General features: G+C 39.9%; 1 protein-coding gene across 3 annotated transcripts; it reads right to left on the bottom strand.

Moving 5' to 3' along the window:
• Window positions 1-193: 193 nt before the first annotated feature.
• AMN1 (antagonist of mitotic exit network 1 homolog) lies at window positions 194-22,546 on the bottom strand. 3 transcript variants are annotated; one of them, XM_048934356.1, is made up of 8 exons: window positions 22,338-22,450; window positions 16,711-16,847; window positions 16,061-16,193; window positions 12,601-12,745; window positions 9,042-9,259; window positions 4,743-4,799; window positions 3,303-3,414; window positions 199-2,408 (listed from the first exon to the last, which is right to left on the bottom strand). In XM_048934356.1, coding segments are annotated over exons 2-8 (741 nt in total). In that variant the 5' UTR covers window positions 16,713-16,847; window positions 22,338-22,450; the 3' UTR covers window positions 199-2,334. The 3 variants fall into 3 exon arrangements, with proteins under 3 accessions (XP_048790312.1, XP_048790313.1, XP_048790310.1); XM_048934353.1 differs by lacking the exon at window positions 16,711-16,847 and having other exon boundaries at window positions 201-2,408; window positions 22,338-22,473; XM_048934355.1 differs by lacking the exons at window positions 16,061-16,193; window positions 16,711-16,847 and having other exon boundaries at window positions 194-2,408; window positions 22,338-22,546.
• Window positions 22,547-22,552: the final 6 nt, after the last annotated feature.

The following is a 22,552-nucleotide window of genomic DNA, read 5'->3' as shown; positions in this document are numbered from 1 at the left end:
ACCAAAGAAGGGAACACGATGCGCCCACAACTATCCAAACCCCACATGATGATGTGGTAGAAGCTTGTAACTATGAAAAAGTGGGTGGCACTCAGAAAGAGAGACTGCTTACAAAATAGGAAGTGAACACTCACACAAATATGACATTCAGACATCATAAAATGCATCTTAACACGTTTTCAGAAATATCCAAACAGAAGACTTACTGGCTTTAATATTCAAAGCAATATACAAATATTTGACAGTGCTCACTCAAGAATCTACAACAGTAACACAAAAGCACAATATCAAATATGAACTGGTAAGCACATACACAATGTTCATCTCCAGCTTCACTCCTCCACTCTTAAACATCTATTAAAAATGACTGTGTCTCAACCTGAATCAAAAATGATTCCAGTAGAAGGATGCTAGTAACAAACCTCTCAAACAGCAGTCTTGAGCTCTGGAAGTGAAGGACTGACTGAGACTCAAAATTTGAAGCCTAAGAATGCAGTATTACTCATCACACTGATGTACTGGTTTTTTTTTTAAAGCACAAAGTGAGGTACAGCACTAAGTTACACATTCAGAAAAGACTGCAGAACATTGAATCTGCATGCACATTTAAGGACAGTGTAAGCTGCATTTGCCTTTAATGTGACAAATCCAGAGTTACATTAGCAAAGGGCTAGCACTGTAAGTGTCCTTTGCTGTTACAGGCCTCAGTGGTCTTCCACCTTAAGCTGCTTTATATATTTCCATTTATAATTTTCTTTTTGACTGTAGCACTTGAGAGATTTAGTCAGAGAAAGCCCTGAGTTAACTGGCTGAGCTCAGAGCTGGCCTTGATTTGGGCAGGAGGCTCCTGGAGCCTCTTCTCACTTCTGGTAGCTCATGATGCCACCTCTTTTTGTGGCACCCTTCCTGAAATCAGACACAACAGATCAATTACTTCATGCAAAAAGAGTTAGAGATTTATGTTCCCGAGTTTTGGAATTATGCTTTCAGTTACACATGAACAAGTTTTCTAAATGGACTTGCTCTTCCATAAGCCATATAATCAAGAGAGAAGCAGAGATCCTTATCAGATACTGTAATATCCTTTAACAATACTGGATGCATTATCTTCCATGCCTTTTGTACTGTACTTTAAATAGGTTAGTAGAAGACACTTTTATTTCTGCAACATTTAAAATCAGCATGAGCTAAAACAAGCACTAAATTCTAAAATAAACACTCTTTACTGTTGTCTAAACTCAGTCATTTTTGAAAGTCATCAGATCTGAGTAAGACCTGCCCAGCTAAATCCTGCTATTTCCAAACGTGGAATATCAACACAGTGTGCTGTCTGCTCTCTGCACTGCTGAAGTTACATTTTTAGAAGTTTAATGCAGAAATCATATAGGTCTCACTGTAAGTTCTACTGCTTCAACAAAGCCAGTGAGCATGACTTGTAATTATGATGAAATCACAGTTCTGTCACAATCAATTCTATGCTTACAATTTTTTTTAAATGACTACAGTCAAACAATACATAAACAGACATTTTCATCTTCTAGAGGCCACTGGAGATGTGATAAACTGTATAAACCAGAACACAAACTTCGCTGAACTCTTCTGTCTCAAGATTCATGTACTCCAATGCTAAACGTGGTCTGACTTCACTCCTAGCCATGCTTACAGAGACCAATGCTTTGTTCCCTCCAATGATTTTGCAATAGGAGAAAGCCAGAGCAAATGAGTATCATATAAGATTATTTTATCAGCCATCAGCACTATTCTGAGATTTGTTAAACACTACAATAATTCCAAAGATCTTCTGTGTTTGCATGTTTCAGACCATAGTTTTAGATGTGTAAGAGTTCTGTAAATACCAATGGTAAATAAAGACAGAAACCTGTAATATCAATAACATCAAAAGAAAGGTATGTACAGTTTTTTCCTCCAGACAAACAAGCTATAATTATCCTCTCAGCATAAAAACTCAGAGCAGGGACTTAGTAAGACCAGGTCTGTGTAGGTAGCTCAGATGCTACAACATGCTTAATAACAGCCAAATCTGATTGCTCAAGGAGGCTGAGAGATGACAGTGTAACGCTGACTGTAATTTAACTTTCCTTTTAACGAATCATGATCGGTGCTGCAAAGACAGACAGGGCTCTTAAGCAGTCGCTAGGAAAGCTCAGACTCGCACTCAAAGACCGGAATGGCAATGGAGACCTCTGGTGGGAAGAAGCAGAGAAGCAATCTGCAGGTACAGAAGTCACCAGCTGTTTATTAGAGGTGCTTGTTTCCTGAAACAGCTCTCCTAACTGTAAACTTTACACTCATACATAAGCAGGCAAAAAACAGTCAGTAAACGGTCCACGTCACTTGCTTGATTTTGTTTGAGATCATGAGCTGCCTTAAAACATCGTGTGAACGGCCTACAAAAGAGAAAAAGATATTGTTATTCCTTCAGAATAACATACAGGTGCTGTTTAGAATCGGGTTAACAAAATAAACTAATTTTATCTGCATTTATGCTCCACTTTTTAATGCACATAGAAAACGAACACAGGAAGGACACAGATCATCACTGTTCTAACATCTTGTCCTGTACTCACAAAAAAGTACTTTACTCTCCCTGTAAGACTAAATTTCTGTTTTAAAAATAACTTCATGACAACTTCATAGTTAATTTTTTTAAAAGAGAAACTCAGTCATAGAGGGAAATAAAACGCAAGATGCAACAATGAAGGCCACTTTTGTCCTTAACAAAGCACTTCTCATGCTGTTAGGCACTTCATGTTCTTTTGCATGAGCAAATTTTTCTGAATCCAAAGACAATAGTTCATTTCCTTCAAAAAAATTTTACCCCATTACCCTCCACAGAAGACTGAAACTGGGGCCACACCGATACCATTCCATCTTGGTTATTCATAACTGGTTCATAGAATCATACAATCTGTGATTAAGTGTCTTACTCTTAGTATCAGTTTCAATAAATATGTACCTGTTGCATTAATACAAAGTTTAAAAACAATCATTTCAACCACGTCAGACTCAGTAAAAGCAAAGTTAGGATTCCTACAGCAGATGTAATTCAACTCTCTTAAGCATATTTATCACTGTGAAACACTGATCATATTTTTCTGACTCACACCTCATATTTTTCTGACTTTGTAGGACTTTGTTCTAGATTGCTTTCATAAGAAAGTAAAAAAAAATATCTAGTTTCATATAGAATATTTATTAATCTACAAAGTCTGATGTCAGACAAGCAATGGGAAAATTTGTAACGTGTTTAGAAAATCAAGAGATAGCCTGACTTGACCCACCTGTTATCAACGGGCATCCATGGAACAGAAGAGTGCGTATCTTTGGACAACAAGTGAGCACTGCTTCCACAGCAACATCTGTCAGATTAACACAGCATTCCATATTGATTTCCTGTGTTAAGAAGACAGTAATAATAATAATATTAAAAACTGCCTACCAGAGCACTCTCAGTTTTGGAGGTAAAGCTTCCATTTCCCCAGTGCTTTCAGAGATTCCTCACCCAGAAGAAGTTATGACCTACTGTTCCTCACTGCATTGATCCCTTATGTGGTTGTGTACAGACCAGCAAAACACTCTCAGGAAAAAAAAAAAAGAAAAAAAAGAAAAAAAAAAAAATCAAGACAGCTTTTTTAGTTTTGACACCACAAAAATCTAAACCCATAAATTTAACTTTTCTCCAAATGCATGCATTATTCAAGAGACCTGAAAAAACTTTTCTGTGAGATTCCACAGAGTTTGAGTCCCAACAGTTTTCCTATCACACATTCTCCTACCAGTTTGTTTTCATGCAGGACAGAATGACTTTCTTCCTGGCAGTTTTCTTCCATTTGGCTTTGACAGGTTACTATCAAATGTCTGTTGTTCCTGTTAAAAATTAGTGTTCTCCAGCCTACTTTTTACACCAATAAACACAACATATAAGAAGAAACGCTGAGAATAAAACATCAGAGCTAATGAAAATAGTATCTGGGAATATATTCTTCAGGCACCCCAACAAAGCACTGTTTAATTGTGAAGTCTCTTTCCAAACCATGAGCTCCAAGGATCTTGAAAGGGCAAGTAAATGAAAGGGAGCTTTTGCAATAAATGTAACCTTGAACAGAATGACGACACAGAAAGTGAGAACTGTATTCACTGAAACAAGAAATACAGAAGCTGGTGTTTGTGTGTTTGTTCTTAGTTCATTACAAGCAGTAAGTGAAGTGCGGAATCTGAACGCCTCCTGAAGTACAAAGATTTCACAATCTCACTACTTGCTAGCTTGATTACTTGAAGACACTACTTATTTCACCCGTGCCTGACACTGGACCACTGCCTATACATTTTGCACATTACTTTCATGACGTGAAGCAGATGTATAAGGATCAGGACATAGATAAGGAAGAGAGACTGAAGAAGAGACTAACAAATAGCGCTGCATTTTCCTTTCTTTTTGCCCCTGCTTGTACAGACCTAAACTTCTCTAGTTCTGTATACTGATAGAACACAAGTTTTGTTTTTAAATTATGTCATTCCACGTAATGATATAAAAGCTTGCTTTAGTAGAACTGTCAACAAAAACCCACCTAAATACAAAAGCATCTGAATGTATGGTTTTTAAAAAGACCAAAAGCACAGGAACATGTTATTAAGCACAGCACAGCAAAGAAACAAAATCCACACTACTACTCAGTCTATTTCCTTCTGTAATTCATTTGTTGGTAGATTTGATAGTTTACCTTTAAATTCTTTGAACACATTCCGTTCACTAGTGCTATAACACCATCATCTGTTACCTAGAAAAAAAACCAACACTTATTAACACATTGGATTAAAGCTCCATTTTTCAAACATAACTATTTGGGAAAGACTTCTTATATTAATTTATACTCTCCCTACAGTCACTTAATACATCTAACAGGAATGTATTTTCTTCCAAACTAGGTTTGCAGAGAAAACTATCCAAGTATATTTTTTCCCCATCTATTAAATACTTGCATCATACTACATACGTGATTCAGCCCAGCTGTGGAACTGCTGTATCTGTGGCTTTGTGGGCTCATTTAACAGTGGGTGTATGGCATTTTTAATTTATAAGCCCTAAAGCACTTCTGCTCTATGTGAACTAATTTTCCTGCTGTTTTCACGACTGCTGAAAATGTTCCCTGCTGGAAACATTCATGAAGGAAGCATCTTGGGTAGGAAAAAAAAAAGAAAAGAAAGAAAAAAAGAGTAATCACAGCAGCCTTTTATCTGTAGTCCTACTTTCACTCACGTGGAAGCAAACCAGCTAATTAGCACAAAATTCCCTCAAACGAACAGTCTTTCAGCACTCATCATACACTTGCACTAAAAGGTTTTATCAGATTGGCTATTGAAAACCACAAAGCAATGATTATCTGCAAGAGAAAAAGAGAGGCACAGAGGGCTTTCCTCAGAAAGGCAAGTAAGAACAATTTAAATGTTCACTTCTGGGAACTAAATTCATTAAAATTCCTCCTCATTTCCAATTGGCCTTGTATTACTGCAGTCACCAAACACACATAGTGAGATTCAGCCCAATCTGACAGCTAGAATTCGGATACCACAAGCTCCATTTCTGTTTAAAGATTTGACTATTTCCATTGCACAAATTGTCTTCTTGGCTACTGGCCACCTATTGCAAATTGGCTGTACAGAAAGGATCAAACCAGTGCAAATGAAGAATTAATGACTCGGTGTGAAAGTACAGAAAGGGCAATACGAATGGCAGTGCCTAGCTCAGCACGTTTAGTTTCTCAAGACAGCCACAGCAGGAGACAAAGGACAGTAAACAAATACATTCTAATAAATTCCTTATGTGGGACAAAAGCAGAGAGATTAATCACTGTAATTTCCTAAAGGGCCTAAGATGGTACATCTAAAACCAGTACACAGTCACCAACCTAAGAACAAACCAAGTTAAGATTTGACAGCTGTGCCTCTTCTCCTCCATGTCATCAAAAGAAACCTGGACCAGACCTTCTAGCTGGTGCCTTAACAACCCCACAAACCATCTGAACTCTGTCTTTATGATTGTGAATATATTAAGCACTAAACCAGCTTTTATTAAAACAAAAGCCTCCTCCCTTCCTTGCCTTAAGTACTGCTATACTTAGCAGCGTTGCAGTACTGTTTCATACTCTATTGAGTATCCATTTGCACTATTTGTAATACTACATATGCTCTCGTATTAAAGATTAGCCATCTATGGTTAATATCAAGCCACAAATACATCGGGCTCTTGGTGTAGATCAGTCACCAAACTCCTGTACACGTAGCAAAGGCTTAGGTTACTCAGGTATCAGCAGTCAAACACAGAAACAACCCACCCCTATTCTACGTGAGAAGTGCCTGCACAGACAGAACACCTAACCAGCAACACCCCTGCTCTTGCCAACACATTTTGCAGAAAACTACACTGCCCTGCACAGAAGTGTGCACAACCATTTCAGAAAGATTCTTCCTACAGGTATTTGCCATATACTGAATCACTGAAGATTACAGAGGAAATGTACTATTTAATTTGTGTAGGGACTGGGACTCTAGAGCCCGTGTTCCTACCTGTTGACACTACTGGGATACAGGACAGACTAGAAGTAGTGCAGTAGGCACAGAATTTCAGTATAAAACCTAACTCCTTAGAATGATAATGTAAACATACTGACACCTAAGCATAAGTAGCTTTCTTACACAGCTCTGTACCAGCATAGCAGAGCTTTTTCAGACCAAGTTTTTATTTATACACTCTCTGTATGCAGGAGTGCAGAGCTACACCTTCTTCTTACTCATTACTTCCCTTGTTTTGCCCACCCCATTTGTTCTTATTTGTGTCAATCTTCCACTTCCTGTATTCCATCTCTCCACAGTCACCACATGAGATTATTTCTAAAAGTGCTGACACCACTCTGAGCCATTTGCCCCTTTGCAGCCTATCCTACATCTGTCTCCTTGTTCCTGCAGCAGGCTGTGGGCCCTTCTTTGCTGGCTCATCTATTTCCAGATTTCTCACTGTTTTACTCTTTCATGCACATTTGCCACTTTCACTTCATTCTTATTATTCATTCTGGCACACAAACACAAGGATGTGGTTATGTCTTGCAGTCTCTATAGGCATGACCCACTAAATCTCTCTCCTTTAGTCTGCTTATCTGTAACTGGCAATGTCACAGAAGATGTTAAGACTGTTTAATTGATACTTACTATGTTTCATTTAGTCAAACTAAATTCAGAATTCTAGTGTTTTATCACCGTATGACCAATAGGAAAGAACAAAAGGTGTTCAAACATTTACTTATTCAAGAGGAGTTCATCCCAATTAAAACACATACCAGGAAACTTGTTGTAAGAGGTAGATTGTGTTTTTGCAGCAGAAGTTTCCAGTATTTTCTGTATGCAATGTAGGCCTTTACTGAACTTACAAACCTTCCTGTGAAACAGTTGTATATGTTACTGATACATAAAGAAAGCTGATGAATAGAGTGAGAATAGAGAATGGGGAATAATGACTCGGGTAGGATTGAGATAGCATAAGATAATGAAAGCAAGCAGGATGGGGAGAGCCCAGCACAGGACAGGACGAATGCACTAACTTTGAAATACTGCCCTCCTATCACAGTACAAAGCAGAACGGATGTGCTAACTTTGAAATATCTCCAATATTTCAAAACATACAAAGCATACCTAAAGACAACAATTTGGTAACAGTCCTTATGTGGAGATGTACCATAGCAACAGCATTGGGAAGACTGTGAGCCTGAGACACTCAACCAATGGGCACCAGGAGAGATATTACCTGTGTCAGGTCCAGGGTATATAACAGAATCAATTTTATTAACTAGGCATGCAATTTCTCCCTTGCCAGTATGGAGGTGTGCAACCACTACTGCAACAATGAATAAACTTTGCTGCTATCACTAAAATACTTGCCAGACTAGAAATCTTTAATTTTAAGTGTGTTTCTCACGTTACCTATTTCATGGACAGGAAGAGAGGAAATAGGAAAGGGAACTGAAAATCAAGAAATAAGCTTGAAGAAACAGACTTCAATGATAGTAATAAAAATTACCACAGAAAAAAATGACTTTTGATGCCCTACTTCAGGAAAAGCTTCAAGGAGAACAACAGCACCTAAAATACAAACCTGTCCCATGTTTTCCATATCTGATGCTTCATTATGAATGCTCCATGTAGGACTCATGCTGAGCATAAAGTAATCACTCACCACTACAGTCAACCGAATGCTACACTTCATTATCTCAGAAATTCCTTTCATCCACTTCATTATCTAACCATAATTATAAAGCCTGTTCTAGTAGTGCTGTTGTATCCCAATCTCTCCTCCTTATGCTAAATAGCAACTGCTGCTAAATCCTCTTATCTGCTCTTTCCTACATTTTTCATGTCATTTTTCCCCTGTTGACTCCGTAACATAACTCTGATAAATCCATTCAGAAAACACAATCACTCTTGAAGTAGAACTAATTATGGACTCTTTGCTGACAGTATGGGTATGTATAGTTGAACAATATATATTATTACTATTCAGGTTTTGTTTGTCTTACCTGAAAGAACATACTAAGGTGTCCAATGTTGTACCCTCTTCTTACGAAGTATTTTATAAGTTGAAGGAAATGATTATACTAAATAAAGACACTGAAGTCTCCAACAGCATGTGGATTTTAATAAATGCATCTTTAGTCCTCAATGCATGCTATAATACCAAAATGTGTATTTTTCTGATTGCCAGAATGCAGAAACATGTATTTCTTTTCCTTAAGAAGGAATTTTGGAGATAATGAGATATAGCATTCAGCTGACTGTAGCAGTGAGTGATTATGTTCAGTGTGAGTCCTCCTCCTTAAGAAGAGAAAAGTGGAAACGAACCGTGGTCCTAAGCCTTATTAGGAACTGATCTAAAAAGATATTGTTTATCACGTTTAATAAAGATAATCACGCCAATCTTAAATAAATAACTAAATAAACCAAAGTCAGTGATAAGCTATTGCCATCAGAGTTACCTGAGTAGATGAAATGTCCACACTGTGAAGAAATTTACAGTTTTCTCCTAGCGCCTGCAGAGATGCATCCATGATGCCTGAGCAGCTGCCCAGGTTCAGTATTTGTAAGAACTGGCAATTGAGTGCAAGAGCAAGAAGTCCACTGTCACTTATATTGCAGCACCTTGTAAAAGATGCTTCACGCAAATAAGGGCAGGATAAGGCCAAGGCAGTGACACCTGTCAAAGAAACAGAATAATTAAAAAAAAATAATCAGTCACTGTAACATAATCACCCCACTGAAATCTCTGTGCTGTCCTCTGGTGGTCACTGACCGCTCAACTTTCATTCCATGCCACGTCAGCAAGATCCTGCACATGAAAATCATTTTGTGGTCACTTTTTTGTTTTGCTAATTGAAGGATAAGAAAAAATAAATTGACATCACCTAACAAGGGCAGAGACCTGATGAACGGTACTGCTGAAGAATGCCAGTGCTGATAAAGATTTCTAAAGCTGAATTCCATAATGTAAACAAGATACCTGAGGGATGTTATCTACATAAAGATATCAACTCAGTGAATGAGTGGGAGAAAAAAAAACAAAACCAATAAACAATGGCTTGAGATACCTCTGGAAATGGTATGGTTGTAGTTGCATCCTAGTTTTGGTGTAACAATGTCTGTTCATAAAAACTGAAGTATTTCAGCCATTTGGTCAACACGGTTACACGGACAGTAGGTCCAATGTGATCAGTGGAAAATGCCATCATGCAGTCAAGTGAGAGAAAAGACAGGGGATGAGAAGAAGTCAAGTTAATGAACATTATGCTGTGCTGGAAAACAGGCATGTGAAACTTGCAGAAACAGAAGATGGAGCAGCATCCTCCAACAGGATGGTGGTGGAGAGAGCTGCTCTAGAGGAGAAAGGAAATAGGATAGGTGATAGGCTGACATTAGAGAAACTGAGGAAGAAGCGTAATTTTAAAGATAATGCAGAATGATAAGGATAGATATTTAGATATTTTTGGATACTTTGTGAAATATTTTTGCTGGTCTATATGCATTGGAAATCCTTGCTAAGAAGTACTGACAACCAGAGCAAATCCAGAGAAAATAGCATGATAAGTTAGGGCTTTAAATGCAGATCTAGGAAGAAAACAACTCCAATGGATAGGAGGGTCAAGCTGAGATAAACAAAACTACAAAACCTTGACTGGGAGAAATCACAGCCAACTATACTATGCTGGTGGCAGGCAGAAAGAAGCACTAACTCGGGGAAACTGCAGCAATAGCTTGCTGGCTCCTGAAGGAAGACACATGCTGGAATGTTTGAACACCGGGGAACATTCATCAGGAAAGTGGTCTTACTTAAACAGTCTGCCCAAGTGATGAGGGAGGAGGAATGACCAAAACCAAGCACTAAAACCCCTTTGAACTGCAGAATGATTGCAGTAATTTACTCCAGTCCTCTCCACTTTCACACCAGGCCTTCATATACACACTTGTTAAGTTCAGATACAGAAAGATTTAGTACTGCCTACAGGATTATTAGTGGACAGGAAGACAAAAAAAGAGTTAAGTCCAATTAAGAACAATACTTGGTGTGGCACTACAATTAGCAAGAAGACAGTGCTTAGTAGCAGAGGATTAAAGTGTTTAAGTCAAGGAGCAGCAAGATCAGGGCTGCTCTCTAAGTGAATGCAAGCCATGAGCATAGGTTAGATACAACACAGGCAGCGCAGTGCCCTCAGCAACAGGCCGCAGCCCCATGGCACTGAGCTGTGTGAGCACAGCAGAGATGACAGTACCAGGCCCTGCTGATGGTCCAGTGAATACCAGGCAATGAGGCAATGGGTCACATCCAAGGCAACTCAAAAAACCAGAATCAAAATAATAGTTCAGAAGGAGGACAGGAACCGTGACAGTTCACGTCAGGCCCGAAGGCCCATGGGCACCTGGTGTGATAAGGGTGGTCATGACACTGGTCATTAAGGGCTGCTGGTGCCCTCAGTGCCCTGCGGGTTGCCAACAACCAAAACATTTGCACAGAGGTGTCAGCAAGTAGCCAATAAAATCATAGAATCGTATCGTAGAATGGCTTGGATTGGAAGGGACCTTAAAGCCCAATCAGTTCTGTGTGCAGAGCTGCCACCCAGCCCTCAGGCTGCCCAGGGTCCCAACCAACGTGGCCCTGAGTGCCTCCAGGGATGGGGCGTCCACAGCTTCACTGGGCACCTGTGCCAGGCCTTCACCACCCCAGAAATAACAAAAGTACATGAACTACAGATGCAGTTCAAGAAAGGAAATTATTTCAGAGATTATGGCAACATGGTGATTCCAGTTGTACAGAAAATTACATAATTTCTAGATACAAAGAAATAAAAAGTTGAATGCTATCAGTGTATGTTACTATGTGAGAACTTCAAAGCAACATGGATAAAAGAGTATTTGTTTGATTCAGAATTGGTTTACAGTAGAAAATATGGTAATGGAATGCAAATTTACAGGTTTCTTCAGAAAAAAAACCAAAAACCCATCAGTGAGATAGTAAAAGGCAACGTTTCTTTAAACTGCTTGTGTGTGTGTACACAATAGAAATGAGTGAATAAGAACTATTTTAACTTAAAAGTGTGGCAACTCTGATTTTCAGTATATTAAGGGCTCTGCTTGTGAGTAGGAAAGTTAGCAAAGTTGAATGGAGTAGGAACACATCGTTGTTAACTTATTAACAGCAAAGTAATCAGAAATCTCTACCCAAATAGAGAAAAAAAATCGACACAAAGACCTCTGGGTTCAGCTGCTATCTTAAGAAATGTAGTAGATGTCAATGGACTGATGAATGCATGAAGGGGAGGCATGAAGGGTCTCCCTTCATGAAGGGAGAAGGCAAGGGAGACCCTTCATGCCTTAGGGGAGACCCCTAAACTGTCTCAGTGATCAAGAAGCACAACAGTGCAGGAACATTGAAAACAAGTAAATAAAATCAACTAAAAACATGTCACTGAAAGATAAGCACATCAATATGCAGTGCTAAGAAAATACAGACAAGGCTGATCTGAAGTAAGGTATATAGTAACTCTAAATGAATATTTAGCCTCAGTTTTCCAGTATGGATGAGCTAATGATGGAGCAAAGAAACAAGCATAATGAAAAGACAGAACAAAGGTTGTGGGAAATAAAAAGTTAGCAAACTTAATTCTTACAAGCCAATAGCTCTTGACACAACTTAAGACTGCAGGTTAAAAATAATACTTGAAATACCAAATCCTAAAGTAAGCTAAATCTTTCAAGTAAGAGGAAATGCTACAAACTCATTTACTGAAGAACAAAATGAAGTGAAAAATACCATTAAATGAACACCAGCTTTATCAGTAACCTGATAGCTCTCTTTCATAAGACAATCATCGTTCTAGGCCTACAGTTTACACCACTGAAGTTACTTTTAATTAGTATTGGTGTGGCACTGGGGACCTTTTAAAGCAAGAGTTACACTATGTATTTTTGCAATTTACTCCAATCTAAAAGAAAAATAAAACAGAAACAAGATCCCAATAATCTACACACAGATAACAAACATACCTTCTGAAGTGATTCCCAATCTGTCTTCTTTGAAGGAGTTTAAGTTGATTTTTTTCAATTGCTTGCAGTTATAAAGCTGCAATAATGCATTATCTGAAACATCACATGCTTGGAGGTCTAACGACTCTACAGCAGGGTGCAATACCTGTAACAAAAACCTGCTATGTCACAGAACTGCAGATTTTAATCCAAAATACTGGTAATGTTAGACATCACAAAGAACTTTTTAAAATACCCACTAGAGGATGGCGTTGTCAATCCTGACAATTAAAATCCATAAAGAGAACATGTTAGATTTGCCACAACAGTTCACCTGCCACAGTACAAACGTTGCATTTCTGTGATAAATCTAGAGTAGGAGCACATTAACACTACTGTTTCAACAGCGGATTCCACAGTTGCTAACACCAGTATGTCAGTTATGTTTACCAGGGATAGTATTCTCAGATTGACCAGAAATTGGATGGCAGAAAGCTGAAGTGTAAACACTGATTACAAACAAATGTAATGTCTTAAGCAGATTTAAGCTGAGACTTAAAAAATATTTTGCCCCAGAGTATTTTTCTCACCCCCACACACGCAGAGGTACCAAATCCTCATTAAAGAGTCTCTTTAAATCCCACAAGACCACAGGTCTTCCTTTCCCCCAAAGTGCATTTATTAAACTTAGACCCAAAGTGATGGAAGGCCTCAGATTGTGGTAATAACCACATATCTTACCTTTCATTTCACTTTCAGTGACTCTCATCACTTTTTACTAAATATTATTTGCAGTCCTCCTCTTCCCAGACCTTGTGTCACTGTGTGTTCTGATCAATAGGCAAATGTTAGATCATTACCTTATACTACCCCCTTCAGCTTCTCACTCCCTCTTTTAACTCACAAAGAACAAGGAACACTGTTCTTATGTTGTTCAAATACATATGATGCTGACATCTTTACTAGTGAAGCCAAACAAGCCTTCTGACAAGAAGGAAGAATTCTAGCAGACTGTAATTGCAACCTTCTTCCAATGTGGCAAACAGAAGGCAGCTTCGATTGTATTTTCTAAATACTAGAAGCCTCAAACACATCTGTTTATGCCATAAAACCTCCAACACGCTTGTAAGTAGTTTTCACAAGAGTCACATTCAATTTCTATTTCAGTTGTATTTCTGAATTTGTATCTCATGAGCTAATACCAAACCCAGAGTTGACATGCTTGAAGTCAAAGTGATCACAAAGTGATCATCAATGCTTATTGAAGATGCTTTCCCTGGCTATCAAGTTTCTTCCACAACTTCAACTTGCCCAGATCACCACAAAAGAGAGCAAACTGCTGGTTTTGAAGCCACGTGAAAAACCTCATCAGACATCAGAACCGTAAAACACGAAAAAGAACTATTAGATGTAGAGAGTTCTAAACAAGAAGCCACATTACTATACACTTTACTATACACTATACACTTTAAATAGCATTATTTAAAGTAGCTGGAGTATGAAGTTCCCCTAGCTGACTATTTTTCACACATTTAGTTATTACTTAAAGGTTTGCTTTCTGTTACTATTCACAGATTCATTTTCATTGAATACAGATACTAAAATCTAATTTGTCTCAAAGAGGTGGAATTAAGATAAAGACTGTTTGGATGCACAATACAGGAGATTAAAGTACAGCCTTATATCCTGTGGACAAATGCTGAAGTGCTTTATGTATCTTTATGGTAAAATTGAGCTGCAGTAAGGAGTTTACATCTCATGTAAAGCTGCTCCAAGCAAAAAGCAGAGTAAGGAAAAAAAGGATGGTAGAACAAGTCTGGGCAAGAGCAGGATGAGGTGAATAAAAGCTAATGGATAAATGCAAGCAAACAGAATTTCAACTACAAGAAGTTAAAACTGTAAACAAAATGCTGGACAACAGCAAGGAATAAACAGGCACAAAAGCCAATCAATCATCACAGCCTGGAAAAATCCAAGAGAACAGATCTGTTGAGAGTATAAAAGAAAAGAGCAAGAGGGAAGCAGTAGCAAAGATGGAAAATTCCTTATCCATATAGAAGAATTGAGATTTTGCAAATGTGCAGAGCATAAAATATTTGGTTATGCAAGCAAGGAACAGTAAGAGCTAAACTACTTAAGGTGGTTTTGCTGTGCTGAACAGAAAGCATACCTGCAAGATGAAAGAACATGAGTGCTGAATAGCATGGAGAAACAGTATAATATCAGAATCATAAAGGTGGTTAGCATTTAAAGAAAAGCACAAATGAAATAAAAGTAAACCTGGAAACTGTTAGGAAAGAAAGCTAAGATAAACCACGCTCGAGGAAAGTGATTATAGGAAACTGCAGGAACAGAGAAAGGAAACACACGAGAAAAATAACCAAAATGAAATATTCAAGTGAAAAAACAGCTCCAAGAAAAGGCAGTGACCAACTGCTGAGCAAAGACAGATGAGATTTTACAAGGAGCCAGAGGAAAAATTATAATTCAACTCCCCAGTTTCTTCTCAGATTAAAGATATCTTAATGTCTTTGAATATTTATACATACAGTCATACAGTTATAATTATATGCATCTCTCATGATGCTTAGAAAGGATTACATAGTGAAAACAGCCAAAATCAAATTGCGTCAACACCAACTCACCAAAATGACATAAAGAACACTAGAGAATTTATTATTTTTTACAATGAAAAATGATGCATACAGAAGATAAAAAGGTTTGTTTGAAGGTTTTCCCACAGTCCTTTTAATTCTCCTCCACACTTTATTTTCACTGTTCTGGCTCTGTGGAACTGATACTGTGTCTCTTGGGAACTGCAGCTCAAAAAAGCTACGAATAGGGAGTCATTCATCTCCTGCTCACCAAGGTCAGCCTTTAGCTCTCCTCAATTCTCACACTTCCCTTCAAAGCCAAACAAGATAACAGTGGATGGATACCGAAACAGATGTGCCTCTTAATTTACAGCCAAAGAAAAGTCATTTGCTGACGAGCAAAAGTGGTTAGAGAAGTTGAACCATCAATTTTGAGCTCTAGCACAATCATATTTCAAAGAATGACAATGAATCTTAATGTCAAGAGTGTGACAGAAACTTAGCAAGTTCCTGAAATCTTTTACCAAATTTTGCACTGGCTTCTTGAAACACACTACAGTCTCTAGCATAACCAGTTTAAAACAGCCTACTCTGCAGTACTGAGAAGAGATTATGTTTGTCAGCTTATTAAAGAAAAGTAAATTGTCACTGACTGGAAAGTGTTTTTCATTTACTTACCCATACAAATGTATTTTGTATAAGCTTTATTATTTTTAATACATGACTGTTAGCATTACAAAGTGTAGGGAAAAGAACAAGAAAAAAGTGAAGATAGAGACAGCCCTGAATTCATCTGTTGTCACACATAAGGAGTTACAGTTTAGTTCATCCTTATGGATTAACTACCACAGATGGAACAGTTCTAACAGTTCTTAGTGGGTTCTTACCTCACTGATGTTTGAATCTGTTATTTGCCCTTGTCTACTCATTAATTTAATTAGTTTATCCTTAATGTTAGGTGGCAATGTCTTGATATCTCCAGTGTATCTGGAAAAGTTCTTTATCAAATACTTAACGCACCTGAAATATAGGAAAGTTACACAGTCAAAAAAGGCATCACATATTAGAAACAAAACAATTAACCCAAAAGCTGGACCTCATTGGGTCCAGCTGTTCCATACAGCCACAAGGTATTCAAATAGTCTCATCAGCAACAGTTATCTTGGAAACTCAGATGCCCTGGGCTGAGAAGTAAGGCTCTCACAGGAACAACTGGCTGAAGTCCTATTGCAATCAGAACCACCAGTTGGTTTGAATCAAAATAGACATTCTTTTCTTAGCAATAGCTAGGCCTCCTTCTCCTTCGCTCTCATTCTTCAAAACATTCATCAACATGAAGAAAACAGCCTGATGCTCCTACACAGCAGGCTAGAGATTCTGAACTAACAGTAACACCAACATGTACCGTTTCACCCACATTTTCTGTATGTGGGTGCCATGATTCTGCCCTCTGTGTACCTTTTGTATCAGAGGTCCAAAACTGTTTCTTTGTTCTGAACAACCTCTCCCCCTTGCCAGCTAATCAAACTCAACTTACATAAGGCTTCTATCAGGAGGTAGTGCTTTGCTAAAACACTGTATGTTAATCTCAGAGAAACACAGGGCTCAAGTATCCGTGTGAACCAGGAAGAATCTTCACTTTTGCAGCTTCGGGTTGTTAAAATCACAGGCTCACTGAAACAACAGAAGCAATTTTTGGGAATGCCTTCTAAGCACCTTGAGCAGACTGACCTTCAGATCATCAGCACTCACTGGCACACATAGAGACAGCTAGTCCCTAAAGAAGAAACTTTCTTTGTCTCTGAAGGGAAAGATTATGATGAAAAATTAAGTCCCTCGGTAAAACAAGACAATTAGTTAGCATGAATCCAACCCATATCCAGAGACAAAAGGTAACACTTTGTCTTCCAGGAAATTACAGGACTTTAAAAAGCATTACAGTAGAGCAAAACCAAAACTAGGGAAGGATATCTCCCCACCACGCCCTGTTACTTAATATGAGCATATGTAATCAGTGGAGTGCCCTAAACTGAAAGTTCTATCATCTGCTGACCATAGCTACCTGAACTAGATTCCCTATCTTCATAGATCTTGATAACTAATTATTTTACAAGCAATCCAGCTTACATCAAGTTACATCACATGTAAAAGAAAAGCAGAACAGATGTTAGAGCTTGGGCACATCAGAAGAAAAGAACCAGAAGAAAGGAAGCTAAAACAGACAAGCAACTAAATTAGATACATCTTCCCACATTCTTTAAGATTAGGTAACTTATATTCACAGCAAGACCACACAAGGGAGCTCTGTTTTGAAACTGAAGCTCTTTCAGCACTCCGTTTTTCTACATGCAGATGCAGCCATCTGCAAACGTTCTGATACCTTCCTTAAGGTCTCAGCTTTCAAACACACTGACAGTCTGGGGGAAGTGCTGACCTGCAATGGGCTGGCGATCTGTTAATGCTGTCTATGAACAACTCAGGGAATGATCAAATCTAAGCAATTCCTAACTGCACGAGCAGAACAGTTCTTTACAGTGTGGTGACAATCTTAATTAAAACACCTTAAAACATGCTATTTGGCTTTTGTTGCTCTAAGAGCCTCATTTTTGACTGTAGAAACTGGCTTGGTTCTGAGCATGTCTGGGCATGAACAAATGATCTTAAAACACCTGCCAGACCTCTGAGAGCCTCGGCACAACTACAGCTGTTACCTGCCCCAACTGCCTCCACCTCCCTGCCAAATGCCTCCTTGGCAGGCCCTAGGACTCCTATGCAGTCAGCCTGCAACCAAACACAGTATGTAAACCAACCACAGGCTTACCTTAATGTGCCAGCCTTTGAAGTGCATCAGCTGTCTAAGTTGGTCATTTCTCACCTTGGGAATAGTAAACTTCAGAAAACAGAAACTAATACAGGATGTAAAATGTAACTTGAAAAAAAAAAAAGTTTCTAAATATTTTTTATATGATGCTCTCATGCTAAAGAGGAGTGAACTCCAGAGTGCTCCAATGCTCTTTTGGGGTGGGAGCAAAGGGCAAAAAGGGCAAAAGCAGTAAGCAGCAGCAGAAACACCTGTATAAATGCACGTTAAGTTTGAAGATCTTACAAACAATGCCCTTATTAAAGGAGTGCTGCACATACACAGATTTGTTTCAACTTTCAGTTTCTGCTGCAAGTTCTGCTAGTTCAACACCGGACCCAAGGGCCTAAGTAACAAGCTTAAAGCACGGATGGCCATCACCTGATTAGAGTGAGATACAACGCAGTACACTAAAATAATACACATCTGAGGGTTTTAAAATGTAATTGCGAGTGTCAAGTAGTAATCCTACTGGTACAATGGAGAAGATTGCTGCAGTGTTGCTAATAAAATAGCATTAATATCCAACTGGAAGTAAAACTTGTTAAGAGTATCAAGCTCCACAATACGTGTGGAGAAAAATTACTAGGCCTGATATACAACTAACTAGGAGAACGCAAGCAGGCAGTGTGATCCATAAATTTAACAGATTAATCATGCAAACCAAGATTACAATGGAGTAAGAACACTTGTAGTGAGTCACTTCAGAAGACACTGTAACGAGGAGGCGGTGATTTCAAGCAGAATCCAGAGTTTAACCACATGCTGCAGCTGTAAAGATCCATCAGCCAGTATGCACTGCCACTGCCTGAGCACTCATGTGGACTGCCTTTAGCTGATCCCTATGGACATGTCACAGTCTGTTGGATGAACTTGCTGATGAATAATAATGAGAGCTCTCCCACTCAGCACATGCAGGTTACACCATCTACAACCCTTCCTTTTTCTAAATGTGATAATTCTTTACCTGTCAGCAGGTATCATAAAAGGTTGTTTACTTCCCAGATAATCCTATCAAAGCACTAAAAACCACATTGGTGACCCTTATCGCTGATAGATCTGTGCAGCATGCTGATTAATGTGAAGGGGCATCCTATCCTGGGCTAGGATAAGCCAGACAGACTTTCTGCACCTTTGTACTAGCCTGTGTATGTACTACAGTATGATCGCCCCTTCTCTTTGGATGGCATTCTACCGAGATACACAAAAGAATGGGTGAGCCTTCCTTTGTCACGAAAGTGCACGCACTTCTGTTAGGGGCTAAGCACTTAGAATTATATAATAATAGAATCATTGAGGCTGGAGAAGACCTCCAGGATCACGTAGTCCAACCAGCAACCCATTCGTACCATGCCTGCTAACCACATCCCTCAGTGCCACATCCACATAGCTCCTGAACACCTCCAAGGACAGTGACTCCACCACTTCCCTGGGCATCACCACTCCTTCCGAGAAGAAGTGTTTCCTAACATCCAACTTGAACGTCCCCTGGGGCAACTTAAGGCCATTATCTCTCATCTTGTTGCCTTTACCTGGGAAAAAAGCCTAACCCCCACGTCTCCACAATCTCTTTTCAGGTCGTTGTAGGGAATGATGAGCCTTCTCTTTTCCAGGCTAAATAACCCCAGTTCTTTCAGCTGCCGCCCATAAGACCTGTACTTATTTGACATGACACCTACATTTTGGCCACAGTAAAGGAACGTTCCTGGCAAGCTTGAATTAAGGAAAGACAGGTTGTTGATTAGCTATTGTATTACGGTGCAAGCTAAGCAGGAATCTGAAGAAAACAGGATAAGGGATGGAGTGCTGTGGTAAACTGAATGGACAGAATGTAAACATCAGGAGGAAGTGCTGAGGCATTGTCAGCAAGAACCAGTTTACTTCTGATAGCTGAACACAAAACTAGGCTAAAGGTGAAGACTCAAAGAGACTAACTTCATCCCCATGACCACCAAAGGAAGACCCCTGTTATGAACCACGCATGCGTCAAGGGGAGAAGCAGCATGCAAATGAGTTTCCGGAAAATTAATGAATATGTAACTAAATTCCACATCACGTTTTGAATATGCATAAGGTTGCTTTACAAATCTGTACTGCACTTGCTTGTTGGTGTGCATAAGGAGGAATTATCCCCCATGTGCCAGCTCATTGAATAAACATGCCTGCTTTATAACCTAACTCTGGGTTATAGACTCTGATTCCGCAAATCAAGCTAGACTCATCCTGATAGAGGCAAACTGTCATCATATACTGTAGTACATAGAAAAAACTGTATCTAAAATCAAAATACAAACTTTGCTGTAGGGTGGATTGGTTTTTTTTTGACTATAAGGGGACTACCCCAGCCATGTGTGAATAGGTACCTGCCATTTGAGACCAACTAGTTAGTTCAATATGCAGAGAACACTTCAACAACAGCGTAGAGAAATGGAAATCTAAAGGTCCCTGGTTCGTTCCCGGGTTTCGGCACCAAATGATGGAGACCAGCTCAAGACGCCTGGGACAGACTTTCTGGTGGCGCAAAAGCAATCTTTATTGTTGTTACAAGCTTTTTATATCTTTTTGCTATGTGAGTATACAATACCTAAATCAGATAACATTCATGCAGCTGGCAGTAATACATCATTGTTTAATTAACTCTTTTATGGTTTATGATCAGTACAGTGATCAAAAGGCGTTCTATTCACAGAACATGTTCTGCTCTTGGTCACGGAACAAAGAAGCTGTAACTTACGCTTGCCAGTCTCACATGACAGTCCTTCCCTTTCAGGAGGGGCCGCATGTTCCCTGTTTGACCCTTTCAGGCCAGCCAGGTCTGCTTTGCTTAACAGTCTTCCTCAGAAATCAACATGAGTTATGCTGAGTCTCTTAGTTACTTCTAACTGTTTCTTGCTGCTGAGTTTTAAAATTTGTCTTGGGAGAAAAAAATGGAAGAAACACTGAATTGCTTGGGTTGAAAAGGGACCCTTAGAGGTCATCCAGTCCAAGTCCTGCTGCAAGGAACACGGACACCCACAGATAGATCTGGTTGCTCAGAGCCCTGTCCAGCTTGACCTTAAGAAGAATTGCACTATTTTCAAAACCTGTTTTCAGAGGACATCTATGATTTGATGCTTTGATAATTAATCATTTATGTTTTCACTATTCTCGCATCTTATATGAAAAAAATATATATTTACCAGGTATACCATATGAGATGAAAGAAGAAATGGTAAGATGTCCTTGCAAAATAAGGTAAGGCTGATGAATAAAGGCTGTGAAGAAGAACTTGACAAACAAACTTATCTTGCAGATATACAGCAGGAGATGCTAGCTTAGCACCAGCTTGTAAATCTTGTTTGCTTGACAGGACAAAGACGGATGGACTTTGTCAAGCAGCATACAAAGATAGCTCTAGTTGAGCAAAACAACAAACTCGACTCTAGATTACAAAGTATGCATAAACAAAAGAAACAAAGGATGGTACCTACTGGGGGGGATGAGCATGTGCTAGGCAAACTGAGAGTGCAAACCCCAAATAGCTTAGCCAGTGGGAAAAGAGGGAGAGGAGGGCTCACCACAGAGTCCAGGGACAGGGGTAAAAAAAGGGTCTGTGAACTCTGATGAATTGAGAGATCCTACCAGGAAATGCTCCCAGTGGTCTCCCCATTTATTCTAATAAAGCAAGATAAAAACTCCTCTTTTTGGGATAAAGATAACTGAGCCAGCCAAGTGGAGCAGAAATTTTCCCAACACCTGGCAATTACAATCTTACCCGCTTTAAAAGAATAAGTCTAAAACAAACTGCACTGTTTGACAGCTCTTTTTTTTTCAGCTGTCAAACCAACGGTTTATCCTTACCGCCTCCACCTCCCTCAAGCGCAAAGGCCCTGACAGCACAACAGAGCCAGAGCAAAACACCCTCCAGCAGACTCACTGGGTCCAGCAGCAACCAGGGAAGCTTCACCACCCCTCCGCCTGCAGACCTGTCGAAGGCCGTGCAGCTCCCCACCTGCCAAACCAGGTCAGCCGTCTGTCACTCCAGCCAGACGGCCCTCGACAAGCCCTGCCACCCACCCTGCCACCCGTCACACCCGTCACCCATCTTGCTGCCGTTGAGCTCAACCGAACCCAACCGCCTGCCGTGTCCAACTGCCAGCTGACACACGCCGCGACCCAGACCCGAAGCCTGCCGGCCCCTGCCAGTCCCGCTCCCCCAGCGGAGGGCAGCCGGCCCGTCCTCATGGCAGCTCAGCGCCGGCGCCCCCCGCACCGCGGAGAGGGGCCGGGGGACTGCGGGGGGGAGGCGTAGGGGCGGCACTCACAGGTCCAGCAGAAGCTGAGCTTGCCCGCTGCCGCCATCCCAACCGCCGCTGAGGCGGCTCATAGCGACGGCGGGGCACGGGGAGCCGACCGAGCTCAACGGTTAGGGAGAACGGCAAAATGGCGGCGGCTCCCCGCGGCCGGGCATGATGGGAGGTGTAGTCCCGCCACATCCCGGGCTGCTCCGCCTCAGAGAGCCGCGGCCGTGCCTGAAAGA

The sequence above is a fragment of the Lagopus muta genome, chromosome 1 (genome assembly GCF_023343835.1).
Source record: "Lagopus muta isolate bLagMut1 chromosome 1, bLagMut1 primary, whole genome shotgun sequence".
NCBI classification, from domain to species: domain Eukaryota; kingdom Metazoa; phylum Chordata; class Aves; order Galliformes; family Phasianidae; genus Lagopus; species Lagopus muta.
Note: the sequence above shows the minus strand (reverse complement) of the source record. Positions and strands in the feature narration are given on the sequence as shown.